This window comes from Carcharhinus amblyrhynchos, chromosome 15 (assembly GCF_965287045.1).
Source record: "Carcharhinus amblyrhynchos chromosome 15, sCarAmb.v2.hapA, whole genome shotgun sequence".
Classification (NCBI taxonomy): domain Eukaryota; kingdom Metazoa; phylum Chordata; class Chondrichthyes; order Carcharhiniformes; family Carcharhinidae; genus Carcharhinus; species Carcharhinus amblyrhynchos.
Genome location: NC_137338.1, coordinates 30,903,329 through 30,923,495, shown reverse-complemented (window position 1 = coordinate 30,923,495; position 20,167 = coordinate 30,903,329). Strand labels below are relative to the sequence as shown.

The 20,167-nt window shown below is 40.3% G+C and overlaps 1 protein-coding gene across 3 annotated transcripts in view; it reads left to right on the top strand.

Annotated features, from left to right (window-relative positions):
- The window catches only part of dyrk1aa (dual-specificity tyrosine-(Y)-phosphorylation regulated kinase 1A, a), a 113,854-nt gene that overhangs the window by 60,524 nt on the left and 33,163 nt on the right, over positions 1-20,167 (top strand). For all 3 annotated transcript variants that reach the window (XM_080203727.1, XM_080203724.1, XM_080203726.1), the window contains exon 3: positions 19,939-20,138. In XM_080203727.1, the coding sequence (XP_080059853.1) occupies positions 19,939-20,138 (200 nt within the window). The remainder of the gene's footprint in view (positions 1-19,938; positions 20,139-20,167) is intronic.

Genomic DNA, 20,167 nt, shown 5'->3' with positions numbered 1-20,167 from the left:
ATAATGGGACAAGTAACTTTGGGAAGCAGTTTGATAAGAAGCCACCAAATTCCAAAATTCTTAGGTTTTACAGGCATGGCTCTATGTGCATGTAGAGTGATGATGAAACTTAGCGAAATATTAGAAATTGCTTGAAGACACAGAATGGGTACTTAGGGTAGCGCTTTCTGGCTTTGAATGGGGGAAATAGTACTTTTAAATCAGATAAGATCTTAAACGATGGATTAGTGGTAGATGAATATGAAAGAGTATAAGATAGTACATGTCGGAAGAAAGAATAGATCACGTCCTCTGCGGTGTTGGAATCTTTGCAATGATTAATAAAGTGTGTGGAATGCTCAACTCTGTTGCTGAATCTGTGCAATATATGAAAGAAAAACAAATCAGTTCCCCGATTCTGAACATTCAATACTTCAATAAACAAACTGGGCCCTGTGTCTGAGCACATGTTTCAAAACCATTGTCTCAACCAAGCAGAGCCCTAGATTTGAACAAGACACCTTTTTATCTGGATGATCAATTAAGGATGTATGAAACTCCCTTTTGCTCAATTCCTGAAGCAGTTGACTTCTCACTCTTGAACCTTTCACTCCATCAGTCTTGTTACGTTTCAGTGCACCAACACTTTATGCCACCTTTCAGCCAGCTCCACCTAATTGAGCTTGCAACTTCTCCCCCGTAACCTGTAATTCTGATTAACTCTATAGTACTTTTCTGTGTTGTTTTACTCAATAAACAAGATAATGCAGAGAATTGCAGTGAGAATACACAAAATATTAGAGGACACTGACATTATTTTACGTTATATATTCCTAATGATGGAAGGATTGGGAAGCCAAGGGTACAGCTTGAAAGTAATGAGCGAAAGAAGCAATGGACGCCACAGGAAAAAAATCATTTCAACTGTGAGTTGTTAGAATTTGAAATGCACTGCCTTGAGCGTGTAGTGCAGACAGGTTCAATTGAGGCATTTAACGTGAATTGGTTTGCTATGTGACAATGAGGTTGTGCGGATCTAACGAGAAAAAGTGGCTCCTTCAGAGTGCATAGGAACGATGGATCAAATAGTTGTCTCGTGCTGGATCTATTGTATTATTCTATGCAGAAACTCAACAGTACTGTTTTGAAACCTTACCTTGAATGTTTTGTCCCTTTTTTCCATGAATACATAGGAAACATTTAACTCTGGAGGCATGACTGAAAAGAGCTGCAAGCTGAATTTCTGATTTTGGAAAATTCTATTTTGAGGCAATACTCAAATTTGTATAGTTAAAGCCTTGAAAAGACCTGACTGAGTACAGGAAAATTAAATGAGCACACAATGTCAAGATAAACTGTTGATAGTAGAAGACAGACCAGAAGTTCCAAGTGGTGAAAGGGAAAGTCCAGATTAATATCAGGAAGATCTTGCATGCAAGCAGGGATAAATATTTGAAATGGGCCACTATTTTATGTAGTGGAGGCAAAAACCTTTTAATGATTTGAGACAACAGATGAAATTATTTGTTTAGAAGAGAAGTTAACTGCTTTAGGAATTGAGAACATGGGAGTTTTGTACAGCTTTAATCTATCATCTATTCAAATCTAAGTCAGTAATTTGTTCTGGGTTGGTGAATTTTGAATGATTTTGTTCATCAATATTTGTGTGTTGCCAGCTGTCTTTCACAAAAATGAAAATGGAGTGATGTAATGCAAGTAAAATTAGTGTGTTTTCTTGTTTCAGTCAAGCTTTGGTTTGAATAGCTGAAAAATGATTTTCATATACAGTCCACTGCTGATGCATGCAATTAAATGTTTTAATGATGAGTTCTTAATTAGAAATCGGATTGGTTTTCTGCTTCATTTTGGCCCATTTGGGTTTTTTTTGCTGACTGCAATGATAAATCTGTCTGAAATTAGTGTGTAACTACTCTATTAAGCACATTGTATTCATAGAATATATGGAGAGGACTGGTGACTTTTCCAAAAGAAAGTGTTGATAGATAGCCATTTCACACTTGTAAGTTATGCGATTAGAAGCAAACTATTTATTTTGCTATTAGCATGTGTTCTCTCCATGTAATATAAAGGATATTTTGAGTTCAGTGACCCCAAGTACAATTTTAAATGCTTCTTAATACACAATTTTTTAACTTTTAATTTTACATCTTTCTTGCTTCTAATTTACTCGAGACTTTACTATTACTTTTATGCATCCTAAATATAGTCTCTGATTTTATACTACTGCTGTTAATCAAGTTTGCTCAGAGTATGAACACAGCACCACTTCCTGAAATCAAGCCTTATACTTCATTTAAACTGTTCAGTAACAGTGCAGACAAGTGGACAACATTGACCGAATCAATCATACATGCCTCTGAAAAGAAACTGTTGTTGAGTTACTTGCTTATAGCACAGCTCCATGCCTGAGTGGAAGTCTACTTTAGTGCTCTTCTAGAATCGCCAAAATACTGCAATAAACAGTCATATTGACTACATTAAAGAAAAAAGATAACTATTGACCAGTAGCCCAATTAACCAAATAGATGTTTTGGATTTTGCATGGAAAGGTTTGAATATAAATACTTCTATCTCATCAATATTGTCAAATCTTTATTGAAATCATTCACAGTGAAGTCAGTGATTTCAAAGTTCTTGCAACCAAGCAATAGTCTTTCTGGAAAGACTTGACGTTTTGAAGAAAAATTCACGATGTTGAATTATTTTGATTTTTAAAAGGACAGTATAATTTTTCATTTTCACATTATTGGGTCATGTCACACTGTGCAAGTGTCCCTCATGTTCTTTTAAATCCTGAAATAACAAGCAACTGTTAACGTACTCTGCAATCTAATATGTAGATGTTGTGTGGTTTTCAACTGCTTAGCAATTAAGAATTATATGAAACTCTGAATTGCATGTATTATTTAAAATTAAAGACTTGCTTGTTGTAACAGCACATTTTGGAAAATCAAACAGGTTCTGTCATCTACAATTAATCTGACCACTTGGCAGAGTAATTTTAGGAAAAGCATGCTTGTTTGCAAGATTTGTTGTTTGCTCTTTGTATATGATTATGATCCAGAATGAAAACTTTAAAATAGAACAGAGTGAATTTTGACGCCTGAAAGTTTCATGATATGAAGATGGAGCATAGTCATTTTTGTCTGAAAATACTAAATATATTTGAATAAATGCTCAACAATATAACAGTTTGACAACTGTGTGTTCACAATTCATTGTGACTTAGATATTGTTATCAATGTATTGTAATCTATTTAGTATCTTCAGTATTAATCCTGTATTTTTCTCGTGCACGTGAAACCTAAACGTGTCTAAACTTGCAGCCCCTTTACTTGGCCTCCCAACAACTCTTGTGCCATTTTGGCTCACCAGGTGTTGTATACTAGTTTAGATTTTAAATTAATAAATCCTGCTAGTTCTAATTACAGTATTTGAAGTCAGCTAGGTTTTCTTACCTCTTCCCGCATATGGTGGCAACTATCTCAGATGCAAGAAGGAAAATAATAGATGCTAAAAATGATGAAATAAGGGATTGAAAGGATAAATGACTATTTGGCCAAGATGATGAACTAGTAACAAAAAGAAAGTAATAAAGACCAAATGGTCAAACAGTACGGTAGAGTTGAGGTGCAAAGTACAACAGAAAAGAAATAAAAAGGCCTTCCAACCTTAAAAGCAGGAAAATGGGTATTTTTCTTTTTTGTTTGGTTTGTTTTTGAAATGAAACATTTGCTTTCTGCTGAAAGGTATATCTTCAGAAACATGTTCCATATACTATATGTGCAAATAATTATAAAAAAAGCTGAGAAGTATAGCCATCCACTGTTTACATATTTGAGTGATCTAATTTCTGCATTGTTGAATTTTTTTTGCTTTACCAATCACCTCCCCGCCTCATCTTTTCTCAAATTGCTGACTGACTGAATCTCTCTTGCTAAATCTCGTGGGTGCCAATAGCTTCATTCACCAAGCAATCATTTATCATGTAGAGGTTTTCTAATTATGTTCCAGTAGGCTGTTCTGTTGCATTTTGTTGTATGCTAATCTAAGCATCCCATATAAATGTTTTAGGAGGGCTCACTCAATTATAATCTGGCAGTTATTAATAGGGAAGAAATAAACACTTAGCAAGTTGAATCCAAGATGCCATATCCACTGTTGCATCTAGTATGTCAACCACTGGTATGATATAATAGCAAGGAAAACCTAAAGTATTCCAGAGTCCTGATTTACCAACGACAAGTGGAGATTTCTAATCCCTCTTCTGCCCCTGGGCTAAATACCAATTATGCCGAGGCCAATTTTAGTGTCTGAGATGAGATAATGTCACAAATTGGGGATTGAATTCATGCCTTTGTTGACTTACACTATCCACCACCATGTTGGCAGTAGGAAATTTGCTGAATCATCTCTGGTGCTTATATAATACATTCGTTGTTGACTAAAATTTTTGTTACATAATTTTCAAAACCCAATTTGTCATAACAAAATAAAATCTTATGTAAAAAAAAAATAAATTTTGCTGCAATTTTTTTCCTCACACAAAGAAGTATTTCTCAGTTTTTGCTGCTTCTCCAGAATGTGCTAATTCTTGCTGGAGTACGTATCCAAGTGGCTATCCTTCAAAAGTTAGTGATCTCAGGCCACTTTACCGTGAGATGTCACAAAGCCTAATGCAATCCAGTTATATCTGCAACTTGGTTACCATTCTGAACTTTGGGTTCTCCAACCCTCACTTGCTTTGTTGACTACTTCCATTACACCAACGCTGCCCCTGATGTGAGAGAGAATTTTTTCACAGTGGTTCAAATCTGGAATACACTGCCTGGGAGCAAGGTGGAGGCCGGTTTATTGGAGGCCTTTGGGAAGGCATTAGATGTTTTATGCAAGGGTATGGAGAAAAGGCAGGAGAATGGTACCAATTCAGATTGCTCATTTGGAGAAAGAATGGGCTTCATTTGCCACAACTGTTCTCTAATTCTCATCCTGTGTTTTTTTTAATGCTGCAGGCCTTTAATTGCTTTGCCTCTGTTCTGTGTTTCTGTTACCACTGAAACAATAATGGTCTTCCCCTCCTATTGTTCCCCTTTCAGTATGAGGACTTCAAGCTTGAGTGCAAATGGCATACAACTGACCAAACAGTATCACCATATTTGTATCAATCACATTAAGCTTAATTGTGCCTCATTCTCCTTGATCCAATTCTTGAATTGTTCTGGAGGACAATTCATAAAGGCAGTCCATAGTTCCTTTATGAAGCAGTGCCTTAGCAACTCTTCTCTGTTCCATACCCCTAAGCTGTGAAGTACTCATGAAGAAAGTGTCTGTAGAATTGTGTTGGACAATTTCTTTTAAGGAAGATGCCAGATGAAGTTTTAAAAGCTTGGTGGATCCTAAACCAAAGTACTTATTAGTTTTGTTTTTGACTCAGTTTTGTCTTATTGAAACTCTTAGCAATGAATGTCAGGGGTAAGTTTTTCCACTGAGGGTGGTGGATGCGTGGAATTGGCTGCCGTTGGTGGTGGAGGAGGCATATTTGAGTCTTTTAAGAGACTTCTGGATGAGTACATGGGACTTAATAGGATTGAGGGTTATAGGTAAGCCTAGTAGGTAGAAGTATGATTGGCGCAACTTGTGGGCCAAGGGGCCTGTTTGTGCTGTAGATTTTCTATGTTCTATGAAATTATTGAGAAAGTAGTAAATGAAAAAAGCTAAGAACAGAAAATGCTCAACAGTGAGCAGATCAGGTAGTATCTGGTGAGAATGTTAACCTTTTGGTTGATAACTTTTGAATCAGAAATGTCAAACCAAGTTCACTGGAAGAATTTGTTCACATCATACCTTGACACATTTTGATGTTATGGTTCAGAGCATTAGAGATAAAAATCAAATGACTATACACTCTGAAGCTTGGGAGAGAGATGATAGTGTTCAAAATATAAGATTCTGTGTATCCATTCTGTCGGACATCTTCAATGTTTCCTTTGGCTGGGGAAAATGGAACACGAGGGCACTGTCACAGGACAGAGGGGTTGATCATTTAGGTCTGCAATGTGGAAAAAGTCCTTCATTCAGAGGAAGCTTTGGCATTTTCTATGCCAGAGGGTTGCGGATGCTTTATTGTTAAGTATATTTAAGGTTGAGGCAGGCAAAATTTTGGTCTGTCAGAATATTGCAGGATATGGGAGTTGGCAAGGAAGTGAAATTGACTGAAAATCGGCCACGGTCCCACTGAATAGCAGAGCCATTTTTGTATATTTCTTATGTTTGTATGACTGAATTGTGTTGACTGTCTTCTAAAAAGCGTTTAGACAGTTACATTGATAAGATGGGTATAGAGAGATATGGACCAAATGTGGGCAATTGGGACTAGCTTGGGGGTTATAAAAAGGGGCAGCATGGGCAAGTTGGGCCAAAGGGCCTATTTCCATGCTGCAAACCTTTGACTGATTCTATGACGAACAAAAAAGATGAATATGTAAACTTCATTGCCAACAAAACTGAGATCACCTTTGTAATAGAACCTGCATTTTGTAAATGATACATTTCTAATATAAATGAATAAATGAATGTAGATACTAACTAATGCAAGCAGAAATCTAGATACTAACTAATTTTGTCTAGATTTCTGCTTGCATTAGGCTTGGCATTCCCAGACAGCGTGGAAGAATGTGCTAAAAGCATAATTTTTTTTCAGGTATTTCAACCACGTCTTTTGTATTTTTTACTTAATAGAATTCATACAACTCTCCACTTCTGCATCTTGCTTTCCTCTTCTAAGAGACTGTTTAAAAACTGTGACCAACCTTTAAGACATCTCACCGATCTCCTTAAATGGCTCAGTGTCATAATTCTGTGAAATGCCTTGATGTTTCATTTAGTTAAAGGGGCTATATAAATATAAATTATTGTTCTACTGAGTCATCTTGATCTCAACACTGTACAGTGGCAGAAAGTAGTTTGTCCCATGATCTGTACACCACAGATTATAACCTATTCATACATTTAAGACTCAGAATCCTTCAGTGCCGAAGAGGGCCATTCATCCTATTGACCCTGCACTGATAACAATCTCACTCAAGTCCTATCCCTATAAACCCCAGCAAATGCCCCTGACACTAAGGGATAATTTAACATGGCCAATTCATCTTTATGGAGTGTGGAAGGAAACCAGAGTACCCGGAGGAAATTGGCAATTGATCATGCTTTTGTCCAGACTAACATATTTATTGATAAAATTGGAACTGTAAACTTGCATTGAGCCAATGAACTACCAATTGGGGCATACTGTGTTGCAATAAAGCTGTTTCCAGGTGTAATTGTACTTTGAAAAAGTAATCATTCTATGTTAGTTACAAAAAGCAATTTGCCTGGATGAAGTATGAATTGTTTAAGATTTGCGCTACTATCTGAAGAAACAAAGCCAGCACATGCATTGAGTTTACTTTTAATGCCTCAGTTTCTCTAATTCGAGCATTTGCTGTCACTTTCCTCTATTCCAACAAAAGGTCAATGAAACTCAAATCACCTGCTGTCGTAGCAGATTTACTTAATTAACTATTTACATAGTGAAACCCATCTATAATTCCATATTAAATGAATAGAAGGGTGATTGTTGAAACATTTAATTATTGCATCGGTATGGTTGCTAAATTTGCTAATGAGATAAGGTTAGGGAGGACAGTAAGATGTGAAGAAAACAAAAGGAGGTTTCATGGGGAAATGCGGGTTAATTGAATGAGCAACGACCTCGCAAAGTGGGGAATCATCCACTTTGGCAGGAAAAAATTCAAAAGTATTTTATTTCAATAGTGAGAGATTACAGGATCTCTCACTATTGAGATGCTAAAGAGCTTAGGGCGTCCTAGAGCATGAATTGCAAAAGGCTAGTAAGCAGGTGCAGCAAGTAATTAGGAACACCAACAGAATATCATCATTTATTCCAGAGAGATATTGAATACAATAGGAAGTTATCCTTCAGTTGTACAGGACATTGGTGAGATCACATCTGGTGTACTGTGTACAGTATCGGTCACCTTATTTAAGAAAGAATGTAAATGTGTTGGAAGTAGTTCAAAAAAGGTTTACCAGACTGATAATTGGTTGGGTTGTCTTATGAGGAATGATTGAGCAGATTAGGTTTGTATCCACTGGAATTGAGCAAACTAAGATGAATTGATCCTGAAGGATCTTGACAGTTGATTTGGAAGGATGTTTCCTGTTGTGGGGGAATCTCGTACTAGGGGTCACTTTAGATGTTGCCCATTTAAGACCAAGATTAGGAGATTTTTTTCCCTGAGAATTTGTAACTCTTTCTCAAAAGGCAGTCGAAGTGGAATGACACAGTAGCACAGTGGTTAGCATTACTGCTTCACAGTGCCAGGGTCCCAGGTTCAATTCTCGGCTTAGGTCACTGTGTGGAGGTTGCACGTTCTCCCTTTGTGTGGGTTTCCTCTGGGTGCTCCGGTTTCCCTCCTCATTCAGAAAGATGTGCTAGTTAGGTGCATTGACCCGAACTGGCACCAGACTGTGGAGACTTGGGGAATTTCACAGTAACTTCATTGCAGTGGTAATGTAAGCCTTACTTGTGACTAATAAATAAACTTTAACTTGAAGCAGAGTCTTTGAATATTTTTAAGGCAGAGGTAGAAAGTTAATAAGTAAGAGATCAAAGGTTATCAGGGGTTGACAGAACTGAGGAGCTAATGTTATAATCAGATCAGTCATGATCTTACTAAATGGCAGAGCAGGCTTGAAGGGCTGAGTGGCTGACTCCTAATCTGTATGTTTGTATATAGTATTTTTGAATAATAGAGTACATAGACTATTTTTGACAAGCTAATGTTAGGCTAAAAATTAAGAATTTTACAGTGTATCCTATTTAAACAAATGAATTTACATGCTAAAATATCCAAGATGTTCTCTGAATCCACAGATTTGTTGATTCTAAAGTCAGGATGTCCTTCAACAAATCAAACCATTTTATACCTTAAAAGAAGGGACAGTGGTGGTTGCATTGTTGCAGTATCTGGGAGGGTTGGGATCAGTGGTGCTTCCTCTTTCAGCTCCCTTTCTTTGTATCCCCAAATTCCCTTTGACCTGTCATCTTGTTGAGGTCAATTTTTGAAAGTCAGCATGAGTAGCAGTCTCATGTTGACTTCGTGAAAGTAATGGCTTTTATTGAATGGAAAGTTCTTTACCCAGCATTCATCATGACAGAGAAACCATTCTGTCTCTACAATTGAATTTGAATACATGACCATATCCGAGGGATAAAGCAATTTCTGTAGCGTGATGGATGTTGCTTAAAAAAATGCCTTTGATAAAAGCCGTTTGTTTAAAAAAAAATTAGTGTTGGATGGGGGGGTATTGTTGGCAGGGTAAATATTGACCACGACAGTGGCTATAATGCCCAGCTTTGCTTTAAGATATTCCCATAGGATCTCTTGCATTCACGTTATCACACAGATGGAGCCTCGGTGTAGCATCTCACCTGAAAAGAATGTTGCACTGACAACCTTGGTTTTGTACTCCTGCGCCTGGCATAGGACTTGAACTTGGAATCTCATGACTCAGAGGTTGACACTATTAGCAACTTAGCCACAGGTGAGGTTTTAAGGATTGGCTTAAACGTAAGCACTAGAAGCAGGCAGTTTAGTCTGCTATGCCATTTAATACGATCATGGCTGATCTCCTGTCTGCCTCAAGTCCACTTTCCTGCCCGTTCACCATAATTTTTCAAACTATTACTTGTTAAAAGTCTGCCCACCTCTTCCTTTAAATTTATTCAATGTCCTTGCATCCATCACACTATGGGGTAGTGAATTCCACAGATTCAACTATCCTTTGAGAGAAATAATTTCTTCTCATCTGTTTTAATCTACCACCCTTTATCCAAAAGCGATGACCTCCTGCCTAGATTGTCCTGCAAGAGGAGACATTCTCTCTGTCTACTTTGTCAATCCCCCTTAACATCTGCACCCTCCTCTTTTCCTTCTCCCTTATGTACTCTATAAACAGTGTGTTTTGTCTATATTATGCACAAGCAACAATACCTTTCAATGCATACCAATACAAAATCAAATCAAATCACATCACCTCAGTTGGATCTCCTCTCATTCTTCTAAACTCCATGGACTATAGGCCTAAAATGCTTAATCTGTTTTCATAAGACAAACCCCTCATTTCTGGAATTAATCTAATGAACCTCCTCTGAACCGCCTCCAATATAACTACATCCCTCAAGTAAAAGGACCAAAACTGTTTGAATATTTGAAGTGCAATCTCATTAATGCTTTGTACAGTAGCAGCAACACTTCACTAATATTTGGTTCCTTTTAATGATAAATGCCAAGGTTCCATTTGATTTCCTTTTTACCTGCATACCTGTATGTTGCGTTTTCATGCAAGGGATACCCAAATCCCTCTGCACTAAAGCACTGCAAAGTTTCTCTCCATTTAGATAATTTACCTTTGTATTTTTTCTCCAAAAATGGATAACCTCTCCCACATCCATATTAAACTCCGTCTGCCAAATTTTGGCCCATTCACTTAAACTGTCCATATTGATTTGTACATTTCTTTTCCCGTTATTGTGGCTTAGTTTCCCATCTAGTTTAGTTAATCTGCAAATCTGTTAATCTGTAGTAGTTAACTATTCTTGTATCCAAGTTATTGAATTAGATTTAAATGGAAAGAAAATGAATTATTGGAAAAAAACTTGCAGACCGAAGGATCTTAATAGCTGAAGGCAAAACTATTGATTATGGAGTGATTAAAATTATGGTTGTGTCAGGGGTCAGAATTGGGACCAGTATTGATTATCTGGGAGGCTTGTAAGGCCAAAGAGGGGGACAAGGCTGCGGAGGGATTGGAAAACAAGAGTGAGAATTTTAAACTAAGCCTTCCTGTAGCCTCAACCTGAAAATTGCAGTACCACTGCACATGCAGCACACACTGTTTCTCTCCCAAATGTTTCCAGTTTATTTAATAATTTGCCTTTGGATGCTTAGAATCATAGAATACCTACATTGTAGAAGGAGGCTGTTCAGTCCTTGAGTGTGCTAACTAACCACAATCCCACCTAGGCCCTAATCCAGTCACCCCACATATTTATCCTGCTTTTCCCTTGACACTAGGGTTAGTTTAGCATGGCCAGTCAACCTAGCCTGAATGTCTTTGGACTGTGGGAAGAAACCAGAGCACCGGGAGGAAATCCATGCAGACATGGGGAGAATGTGCAAACTCCATGCAGGCACTGACCCTATGCCGGAATTGAACCTCGGTCCCTGGCGCTGTGAGGCAGCAGTGCTAACCACTGTGCTGCCCTGTTGCATTATTGTGCTGGCACAGCCTTTTGTTCTGTGATGACCCTAACTTGTATCAGTTCATTACTGAAGTTCCACTCTGATTAAAATGAAAATGGTTTCAAATGAAATGGAGATGTGGGCTACAAATTAAGTGAACAGAATTTAACTTAGACCTGTGATGGGGTTTATTTTACAATCTTGCAACTATTCTTGTGCTGATAATTTCATTGTTTATGAATTTTGTTGGAAATTTTTATCTAGTATCCTGTGGCCAATTTAAAATCAGGACGGCTGTAAAGAAAAATCGTCAATTTTCAGTCCCTAAGCTGATCATCATTTGCAAGTTTCGCTATACCTCAATGCTGACTTTGGTACTTTGTTGTGAAAATTCAAGTGCTAGATGCTGTTGCTCTTTTGATCTTGCTCTTTCAGTGGCAATGATTTACACTGCTACATGACACAAAATCGGATCAGAGGAAAAGAATAGACAATATAACGTCATCTTTCATTGTGGACAGAAAACTTCTGTGCATGAAACTGCTCACAGCTTTAATATTCGAGAATATTATAATGAAAGCCCAACTTTGTGAGCTTTTAATATTTGCTATGCTTTCCCTCTTGTTGAGCTTCAGTTTTTTTTTCAAATTGTATCTCAGCAATTATGTAGATTTATATGGAAAACACCTTGCAGTACAAACTGAGATGCAAGTAGGGAAAATCAATTGAATGGACACTTGCCTATGGAAGGAACTTTAGGAAAAGATGGTTATAATTGGTTTTGAGTGTGGCCAGAGGTGGACAACTGCAGGCTGTCGGAGTGGCCGAAGTTCGCTAATACAAAAAACAGACAATAAAGATGATTTCTGAATTTTTAACTTTCATATAGTGGCATTAGAGATCTATAACTAAGTTGCTTGGAGCAGTGGTTCCTAACCTTTTCGGTAAACTGGCATGCTTCAAATTAGGCAAAAAATTCCACAGCACACCCATTGTTATCCAGCTGAACCATCTGCTGAAATGCCCCACAATGTTTTGATTTGATTTATTGTCAAGTGTATTGGTATACAGTAAAGTGTGTTGTTTCTTGTGCACTATGCAGCTGAAACATACTGTTCATAGAGTACATGGGGGAATAGCAAGAGTGAGTGCAGAATATCGTGTTTCAGTTGCAGATAATAGTAGAGAAAGATCAACAATATATGGTGGGTCCACTGAAAAGTCTGAAGGCAGCAGGGAAGAAGCTGTTCTTGAGCCGGTTCTCAGACTTTTGTATCTTTTTCTGGATGGAAGCAGGTGGAGGAGAGTATGTTTGGGTGTATGGAGTCTTTAATTATGTTGGCTGCTTTTCCGAGGCAGTGGGAAGTGTAGACGGAGTCACTGGTTGGGAGGCTGGTTTGCATGATGGACAGAGCTCCATTCACAACCCTTTGTAGTTTCTTGCGGTCTTGGTCAGAGCAGGAGCCATACCAAACTGTGATACATCCAGAAAGGATGCCTTCTATGGTGTGTCTGTGCTTAAAAAAAAATTGGTGAGAACCGTAGTGGACATGCCAAATTTCTTCAGCCTCCTGAAAAAGTAGAGGCATTGGTGGGCTTGCTTAACTATAGCATCAGCATGAAAGGACCAGGACAGGTGGTTGGTGATTTGGACACCTAGAAACGTGAATTTTCCCGTATTCCACCTTGTCATTGTTTGAGACCTGTCCCACTATGGTGGTATCATCAGCAAACTTGAAAATGGAGGTGGAGCAGAATTTGGCCCCACGGTTATCTTTTGGTGTATAGGGCATATACCAAGGAGCTGAGGACTCAGCCTTGCGTGACACTACTGTTGAAGATGATCCTGGAGATAGTGTTGCTCCCTCTCCTTGCTGATTGTGGTCTGTAATAGTGAACCAAAACTGGCCAACCACATACAAGGGATGGGGCCACCGAGTGTCCCATCTTCATGGAGTTGGAACAGTGGAGCTTGCTACATTTTTGGTTGGGTTTTGCGAGAGTGGAGGGAGAGATTGTGGAAGGGGAGTGGGTGAGATGAGGAAGGGATGCAGGATTGGAGGATTTCAGTGAGAGGGGTATTGCTGTTGAAAGGAGTTTAGGAGTAAGTACTTATTCCCAGATCTATTGACTAGTGCAATGTATTAAATTTATATAACATCTTAAATTTAATTAGGTCCCAAGGAGATTGATAAAAGTATCACCAATCAATGCATGATTTTAAGTCACGTAAGGAAAGTGAAGTTCAGTGCCGCACAATTTCTAATGAGTATGTCAGATGACCATTTTTCAGTGAACAGGAGTCCACTTTAAAAGAGATTATCTCCTGTTAAGAACATAAGAAGTAGGAGCAGGAGTAGGCCATCTAGCCCTTCGAGCCTGCCTCGCCATTCAATAAGATCATGGCTGATCTGAAGTGGCTCAGTTCCACTTTCCTGCTTTCCCTTGCCCACCAAAAACCTATCCACCCATGTATTAAATATATTTAGCGAGGTAGCCTCCACCACTTCAACGGGCAGAGAATTCCAGAGATTCACCACCCTTTGAGTGAAGAAGTTCCTCCTCAACTCCGTTCTAAACTGCACCCCCCCACCCCCTCCTTATCTTGAGGCTGTGCCCTCTAGTCCTGCTGTCCTTTCTGAGCGGGAAGAATCTCTCTACCTCTACCCTATCCATCCCCTTCATTATCTTATACGTCTCTATAAGATCCCCCCATCCTTCTAAACTCCAACGAGCACAGACCCAGTCTATTTAGCCTCTCTTCATAATCCAACCCCCTCATCTCCGGTATCAGCCTAGTGAACCTCCTCTGCACTCCCTCCAAGGCCAAAATACCCTTGCGCAAGTGCAGCGGCCAAAACTGCACACAGTACTCCAGCTGCGGCCTCACCAATGTCCTGTACAGTTGCAGCAAGACGTCCCTGCTTCTATATTCTATCCCTCTCGCGATAAAGGCCAGCATCCCATTTGCCTTCCTGATCACCTGCTGCACCTGCAGACTGGGTTTTTGTGACTCATGCACAAGGACCCCCAGGTCCCTCTGCACTGTAGCATGCTGCAGCTTTTCACCCTGAAAATTGTAATCCCCCCTACTATTATTCCTGCCAAAGTGGGTAACCTCACACTTGCTAACATTGTGCTCCATCTGCCAGGTCCTCGCCCACTTGGTCAGCCTATCTAGATGCCTTTGCAGACTTGCCACACCCTCCACACAATTTGCTTTCCACTCATCTTTGTGTCATTAGCAAATTTCATCACCCTACACTCAGCCCCCTCCTCCATATCATCTATATAAATGGTAAATAGCTGAGGCCCCAGCACCGATCCCTGCAGCACTCCACTAGTCACCAACCGCCAATCAGAATAGCACCCATTGATACCTACTCTTTGCCTCCTATTAGACAACCAGTCCTCTATCCACGCTAACATCTTACCCCCAACTCCATGCCCCCTAACCTTCTGAAGCAACCTTTTGTGCGGCACCTCATCAAACACCTTTTGAAAATCAAGAAACACTACATCCACTGGTTCCCCTCTGTCTACCGCACTAGTCACATCCTCATAGAATTCCAATAAATTCATCAAACACGACTTCCCCTTCACGTTCATTAGGCCAACCTCACCTCTGGGTAAGCTGTGAGGACTGTTCATGTTCTCTTACTTCATCCATATGATCAACCTCTCACATGGTTTCCCTCTTGTAGCAATTGGCACGATCAGCACATCCAAGGAATTTATCTCAAATTCAATTCAGAATGCTTACAATTTAACTTCTCCATGACCAACAGCCTAGCAGGACTTCTACCAATATCAAAAATCCCAATGTATCAGTTCACCCCAATTTCATTGCTGCTCAGGCTCCTCCAGGTGTACCACAGATCTTATTCTTGTTGTAACTGGTTTGTCAAGATGTGGCTCATAATCTTCCACCCTTTTTTTTGCTGCTGCATTCTGGGATTATGGATCTGGCAGCACGTCCTTAGAAATGCTGGAGGCAGCCCTGACACAGGCAGAAATCCACCCTGGCTGTAGGCTCTTTATTAAGCTCCTGCTCAAGGAGTGAAGTCAGCAGTCTCTCAACCATACCTTTTTTAAATGACTTCAAACATGTCTTGCTGGTTTGTGTGAAGGAAATTGGTCCCAGTCCTGGGCTTTTTTTCTTGATCTTTCTCAGGCTCCTGTGTTGCACCATCTGCTCCAGGTCATGATGCACACGTGCAAGTGTGCTGCAGAACAGTATTTGGGAACCACTGGCTCAGTGTATCTCGTCAGGCATGTCAAAGAAACATTATATCAGGCAGTGCATGGAAATGTAAAATACAACCCATCTTGTGTAGATTAATTGTTTTTGAAGTATTGTCACTGGAATGCTGGTGAAGTGTAATAGGAAACTTTTCGGCAAATTGCGCGGAGGGTGTGGAGAGTCTGCAGAAGGATCTAGATAGGCTGGGCGAATGGGCCAGGAAATGGCAAATGGAATTTAATGTTGGTAAGTGCGAGGTGGTCCACTTTGGTAGGAAGAATGGTAGGAAGGACTATTACTTACATGGCGAAAAACTGCAGCAGGCGACGGTGCAGAGGGACCTTGGGGTCTTTGTGCATGAGTCGCAAAAACCCAGCCTGCAGGTGCAGCAGGTGGTCAGGAAGGCGAATGGGATGCTGGCCTTCATAGCGAGGGGGATTGAATATAAAAGTAGGGAGGTCTTGCTGCGGCTGTATAGGGCATTGGTGAGGCCGCAGCTGGAGTACTGTGTGCAGTTCTGTTCGCCGTACTTACGCAAGGATATTTTGGCCTTGGAGGGAGTACAGAGGAGGTTTACTAGGCTGATGCCGGAGTTGAGGGGGTTGAGCTATGAGGAGAGGCTGAATAAACTAGGCTTGTACTCGTTAGAGTTTAGAAGAATGAGGGGAGATCTCATTGAGACATATAAGATGATGAATGGGATGGATAGGATAGAGGTGGAAAGACTCTTCCCGCTCAGAAAGGACAGTAGGACTAGAGGGCACAGCCTCAGGATAAAGGGGGGGTGGTTTAGAACATAGAACATAGAACACTACAGCACAAACAGGCCCTTCGGCCCACGAGTTGCGCCGATCACATCAACACCTATCTATAACCCCCAATCCCATAAAACCCCATATACTCATCCAGCAGTCTTTTAAAAGACCCCAGCGAGTTCGCCTCCACCACCACTGACGGCAGCCGATTCCATTCACTCACCACCCTCTGAGTGAAAAACTTACCCCTAACATCACTTCTGCACTTTCCTCCCCGCACCTTAAACCTGTGTCCTCTCGTAGCGACCATTTCAACCCAGGGAAATAGCCTCTGAGAATCCACCCTATCTATTCCTCTCAACATTTTATAAACCTCTATCAGGTCGCCTCTCAGTTGAGGAGGAACTTCTTCACTCAAAGGGTGGTGAATCTCTGGAATTCTCTGCCCGTTGAGGTGGTGGAGGCTGCCTCGCTAAATATTTTTAAGACGCGGGTTGATGGGTTTTTGATAAGAGAGGGGATTAAGGGTTATGGGGAGAGGGCGGGAAAGTGGAACTGAGCCACGACAGATCAGCCATGATCTTATTGAATGGCGGGGCAGGCTCGAAGGGCTAGATGGCCTACTCCTGCTGCTGCTTCTTATGTTCTTAAACTGGCACAATTCTTTATAGTGCTCATTTAAACTTTGATAATCCAGTTGTACAGATAGAGATTTTATTCCCACACGTTAAAAAGCCTGAACAGAACATTTTGAGCTCAATGTGATGGTCAAGATCAGCGATCTCCAGACTCCGATCCGGATGCGGCCTGTGTTTGGAGACCCCTGGTCAAGATGCATCAACTACAGTGATAGTGATTTGAGAGGTTAACCAAAGAGTATCACAGGCAGCACCGCACTGGCTTAATTTTTTTAAATATACAATATATTAGCTTCAATGTGTTCAACAAGTCCACAACAATACTGGTACATTCAGTGTCTCATTTTGAGTTTAGGTAAAACTGAATTAGTCAGTTTTGTAGTAGGTTTCCTCCAAAATAAATGCATGGAACAATGTGTTAATTACTTGCTAATTACTACCCGCATTGCATTAGCGAGTTAGGTCAGGTAACTTTGCCTGAAGTGCCATTTAGAACAGTTGACAAATTGATCTGGCAGTCAGACATTTGAGTATTTGTTTCAGTAGAATAAATCTCTCAGTTCTATATCTGTATAGAAAGTGCAGGGGCTTAAAGAAGAAATTAGGGAAGCAAAGAGGAGACAGGAAAAAACACTAGTGGGTAAAATAAAGGAAAATGCAGTTAAGTATGTCAGGAGCAGGAGGATGACCAGGAAAAGAGTAGGTCCGTTAGGGACTAATGTGGCACTTTTGTGTGTGGAGCCCAAAGACTTGGGCGGTTTTAAATGAGTACTTTGCACTTGGGGTCCCTCCATGCTGCACTACAGTTAAGAAAGCCCAACATCGCCTCTACTTTCTCAGAAGAAAATTGGGCGTGTCTGCTACAACTCTCTCCAACTTTTACAAGTGCATCATAGAAAGCATTCTTTCTGGTTGTATCATGGCTTAGTATGGCTCTCCTTTGCCCAACACTGCAAGAAACTACAGAAGGTCCCATCCGTTGATTCTCTCAGCACTTTCTGCTGCCTTGGCACAGTAGCTGGTATAATTAAAGACCCTGGACATTCTCCCTTCCAGCTTCTTCTGTTGGGAAAAAGATACAAACATCTAAGGACACGTACTAACAGATTCCATGCTGCTATCAGACTTTTGAGTGGACCTGTTTCGCATAAAGTTGATCTTTCTCTAATACCCTAGCTATGACTGTAACACTCCATTCTGCACTCTCCTTTTCTTCACTATGTACAGTATATTTTGTATGGTGTGCAAGAAACAATACTTTTATTGTATACCAGTACATGTGCCAATAATACATCAAATTAAAATTGGTGGTACGGCAAACAGTGAGGAGGAGCAAAGTCCTGGATAACAGGGCAACATAGGTGTAGATGGACAGAACAGTGGCAAATGGAATCCAACCCTGAAAAGTGTGAGGTGATGCATTTTGGGAGGACTAACAAGGCAAGGTGATGTACAGTGAATGGTTGTACCCCAGAAAATATACATGATCAGAGGAACCTTGGTGTGCATGTCTATGGATATTTGGAGACAGCAGGACAAGCAGATAAGGTAATTAAGTTGACATGTGGGATACTTGCCCTTATTAACCAAAGCACTGAACATAAAAGCAGGGAGGTTATGACCGGTTATAAAACGCTGGCTAGGCCAGAGCTAGAGTACTGTGTACAATTATAATCACCACACTATAGGAAGGGAGTGAGTGCACTGGTGAAGGTGTAGAGGAGATTCATCAGATGCTACCTGGGCTGGAGCACTTCAGCTTTCAAGAGAGACTGAACAGATCGTGATTATTTTCCTTTGGAACAGGAATGGCTGAGGGGACACCTGATTGAGGTGAATAAAATCATGAGGGGCATAGATTTGAGTGGATAGGAAGGAACTTCCCCTCAGCAGAGGGGTTAATAACTAGTGGGCATAAACTTAAAATAAGGGGGCAGGAGGTTTACAGATGTGAGGAAAAACTCCTTCACTAGAGGGTTGTTGGAAACCTGACCCCTGCTTGAAAGGTTGGGGGGAACCCTCACAACAACTAAAAATTATTTAGATGAGCACTTGAAATGCCATAGCATAGAAGATGATGGGCCAAATGCAGGAAAATGGGATTAGATAGCTACTTGATGACCTGTGTGGACACAATGGGCCTCTTTCCATGCTGTAAAACTCTGACTTCATGAAATCTCCCACTACTTATTAATTTTGTTTTCAGGGTCCAAGTAAAGAAGATGGTAATTGTTGTAATTCTATTGTATGTGTGTCAATATTTATCGAAGTGATACCAGTGTCCAAAGCTAGCACAAAAACCTGTGAATTCTGTGGAATTCAACATCAGTTCATTGATGTCCAAGCTAAAGCCCGTTGAACCCTGAGCATTACTACACATAAAATCCAAAATCATGAATGCCACAACCCTTGCAGGGAAATCAATCTGCATGCAAAGCTCAAAAGCATACATCATGAATTGAGAGCAACATTTTCCACCCACAGCTTAAAGTCTTAAAGTCTTCCATGAAAATTACTTTTTAATGTCAAGGTTTTCATTTCTTTTATTTCAGGGAAGCTTTTTGAAAATGTGATCATTGGTTTTTCTGCAGTTTACCTCGTAAGTAAAGGCACTGCCCTATAGCTGTACGAGTCTGAAGGTTCCTGTTATCTACTGTATTAGTCGATTGATCTCAGGATCAGCAACTCAATAAATAGCCTTGGCATTTCTGGATGAGGGAGAGGGCAAGGAGTTGTGATTCCTGTGAAAGTTAATTTGTGCAGATGGTTGGATGAGAATTGTATTGGGTTTCATTGTTTTGGCTGCCACACTGGAGACTGGGTGGGGGGGTGGGAACAGTCTGACTGAGGTACTGTGGGGTTCCTGTGCAACAATAGTTTGGGGTGAGCCAACATGAACTACAGGAAAGAAAACTTAGCTATTGAAACTGAGACTGAGAAACGGAACGATTTTCTAATTAATGTCATGGCTTTTCATTTTTTCCCTTCTTAAGGCGGAGAGACCTCAGCATGCAAACCTTCGACCGTTCGGCTTGCACCTTCATTTTCATTTCATGCTGCTGGCCTTCAAATGGCTACGCAGGTGCCTCATTCTCACCAGCAATACAGTGACCGTCATCAACAAACTATAAGTGACCAGCAGGTACCTGCATTATCCTACACTGACCAGCTTCAGCCAACTGTAACTAATCAGGTATGGATCCCAGTTTGAGATCATGTGCA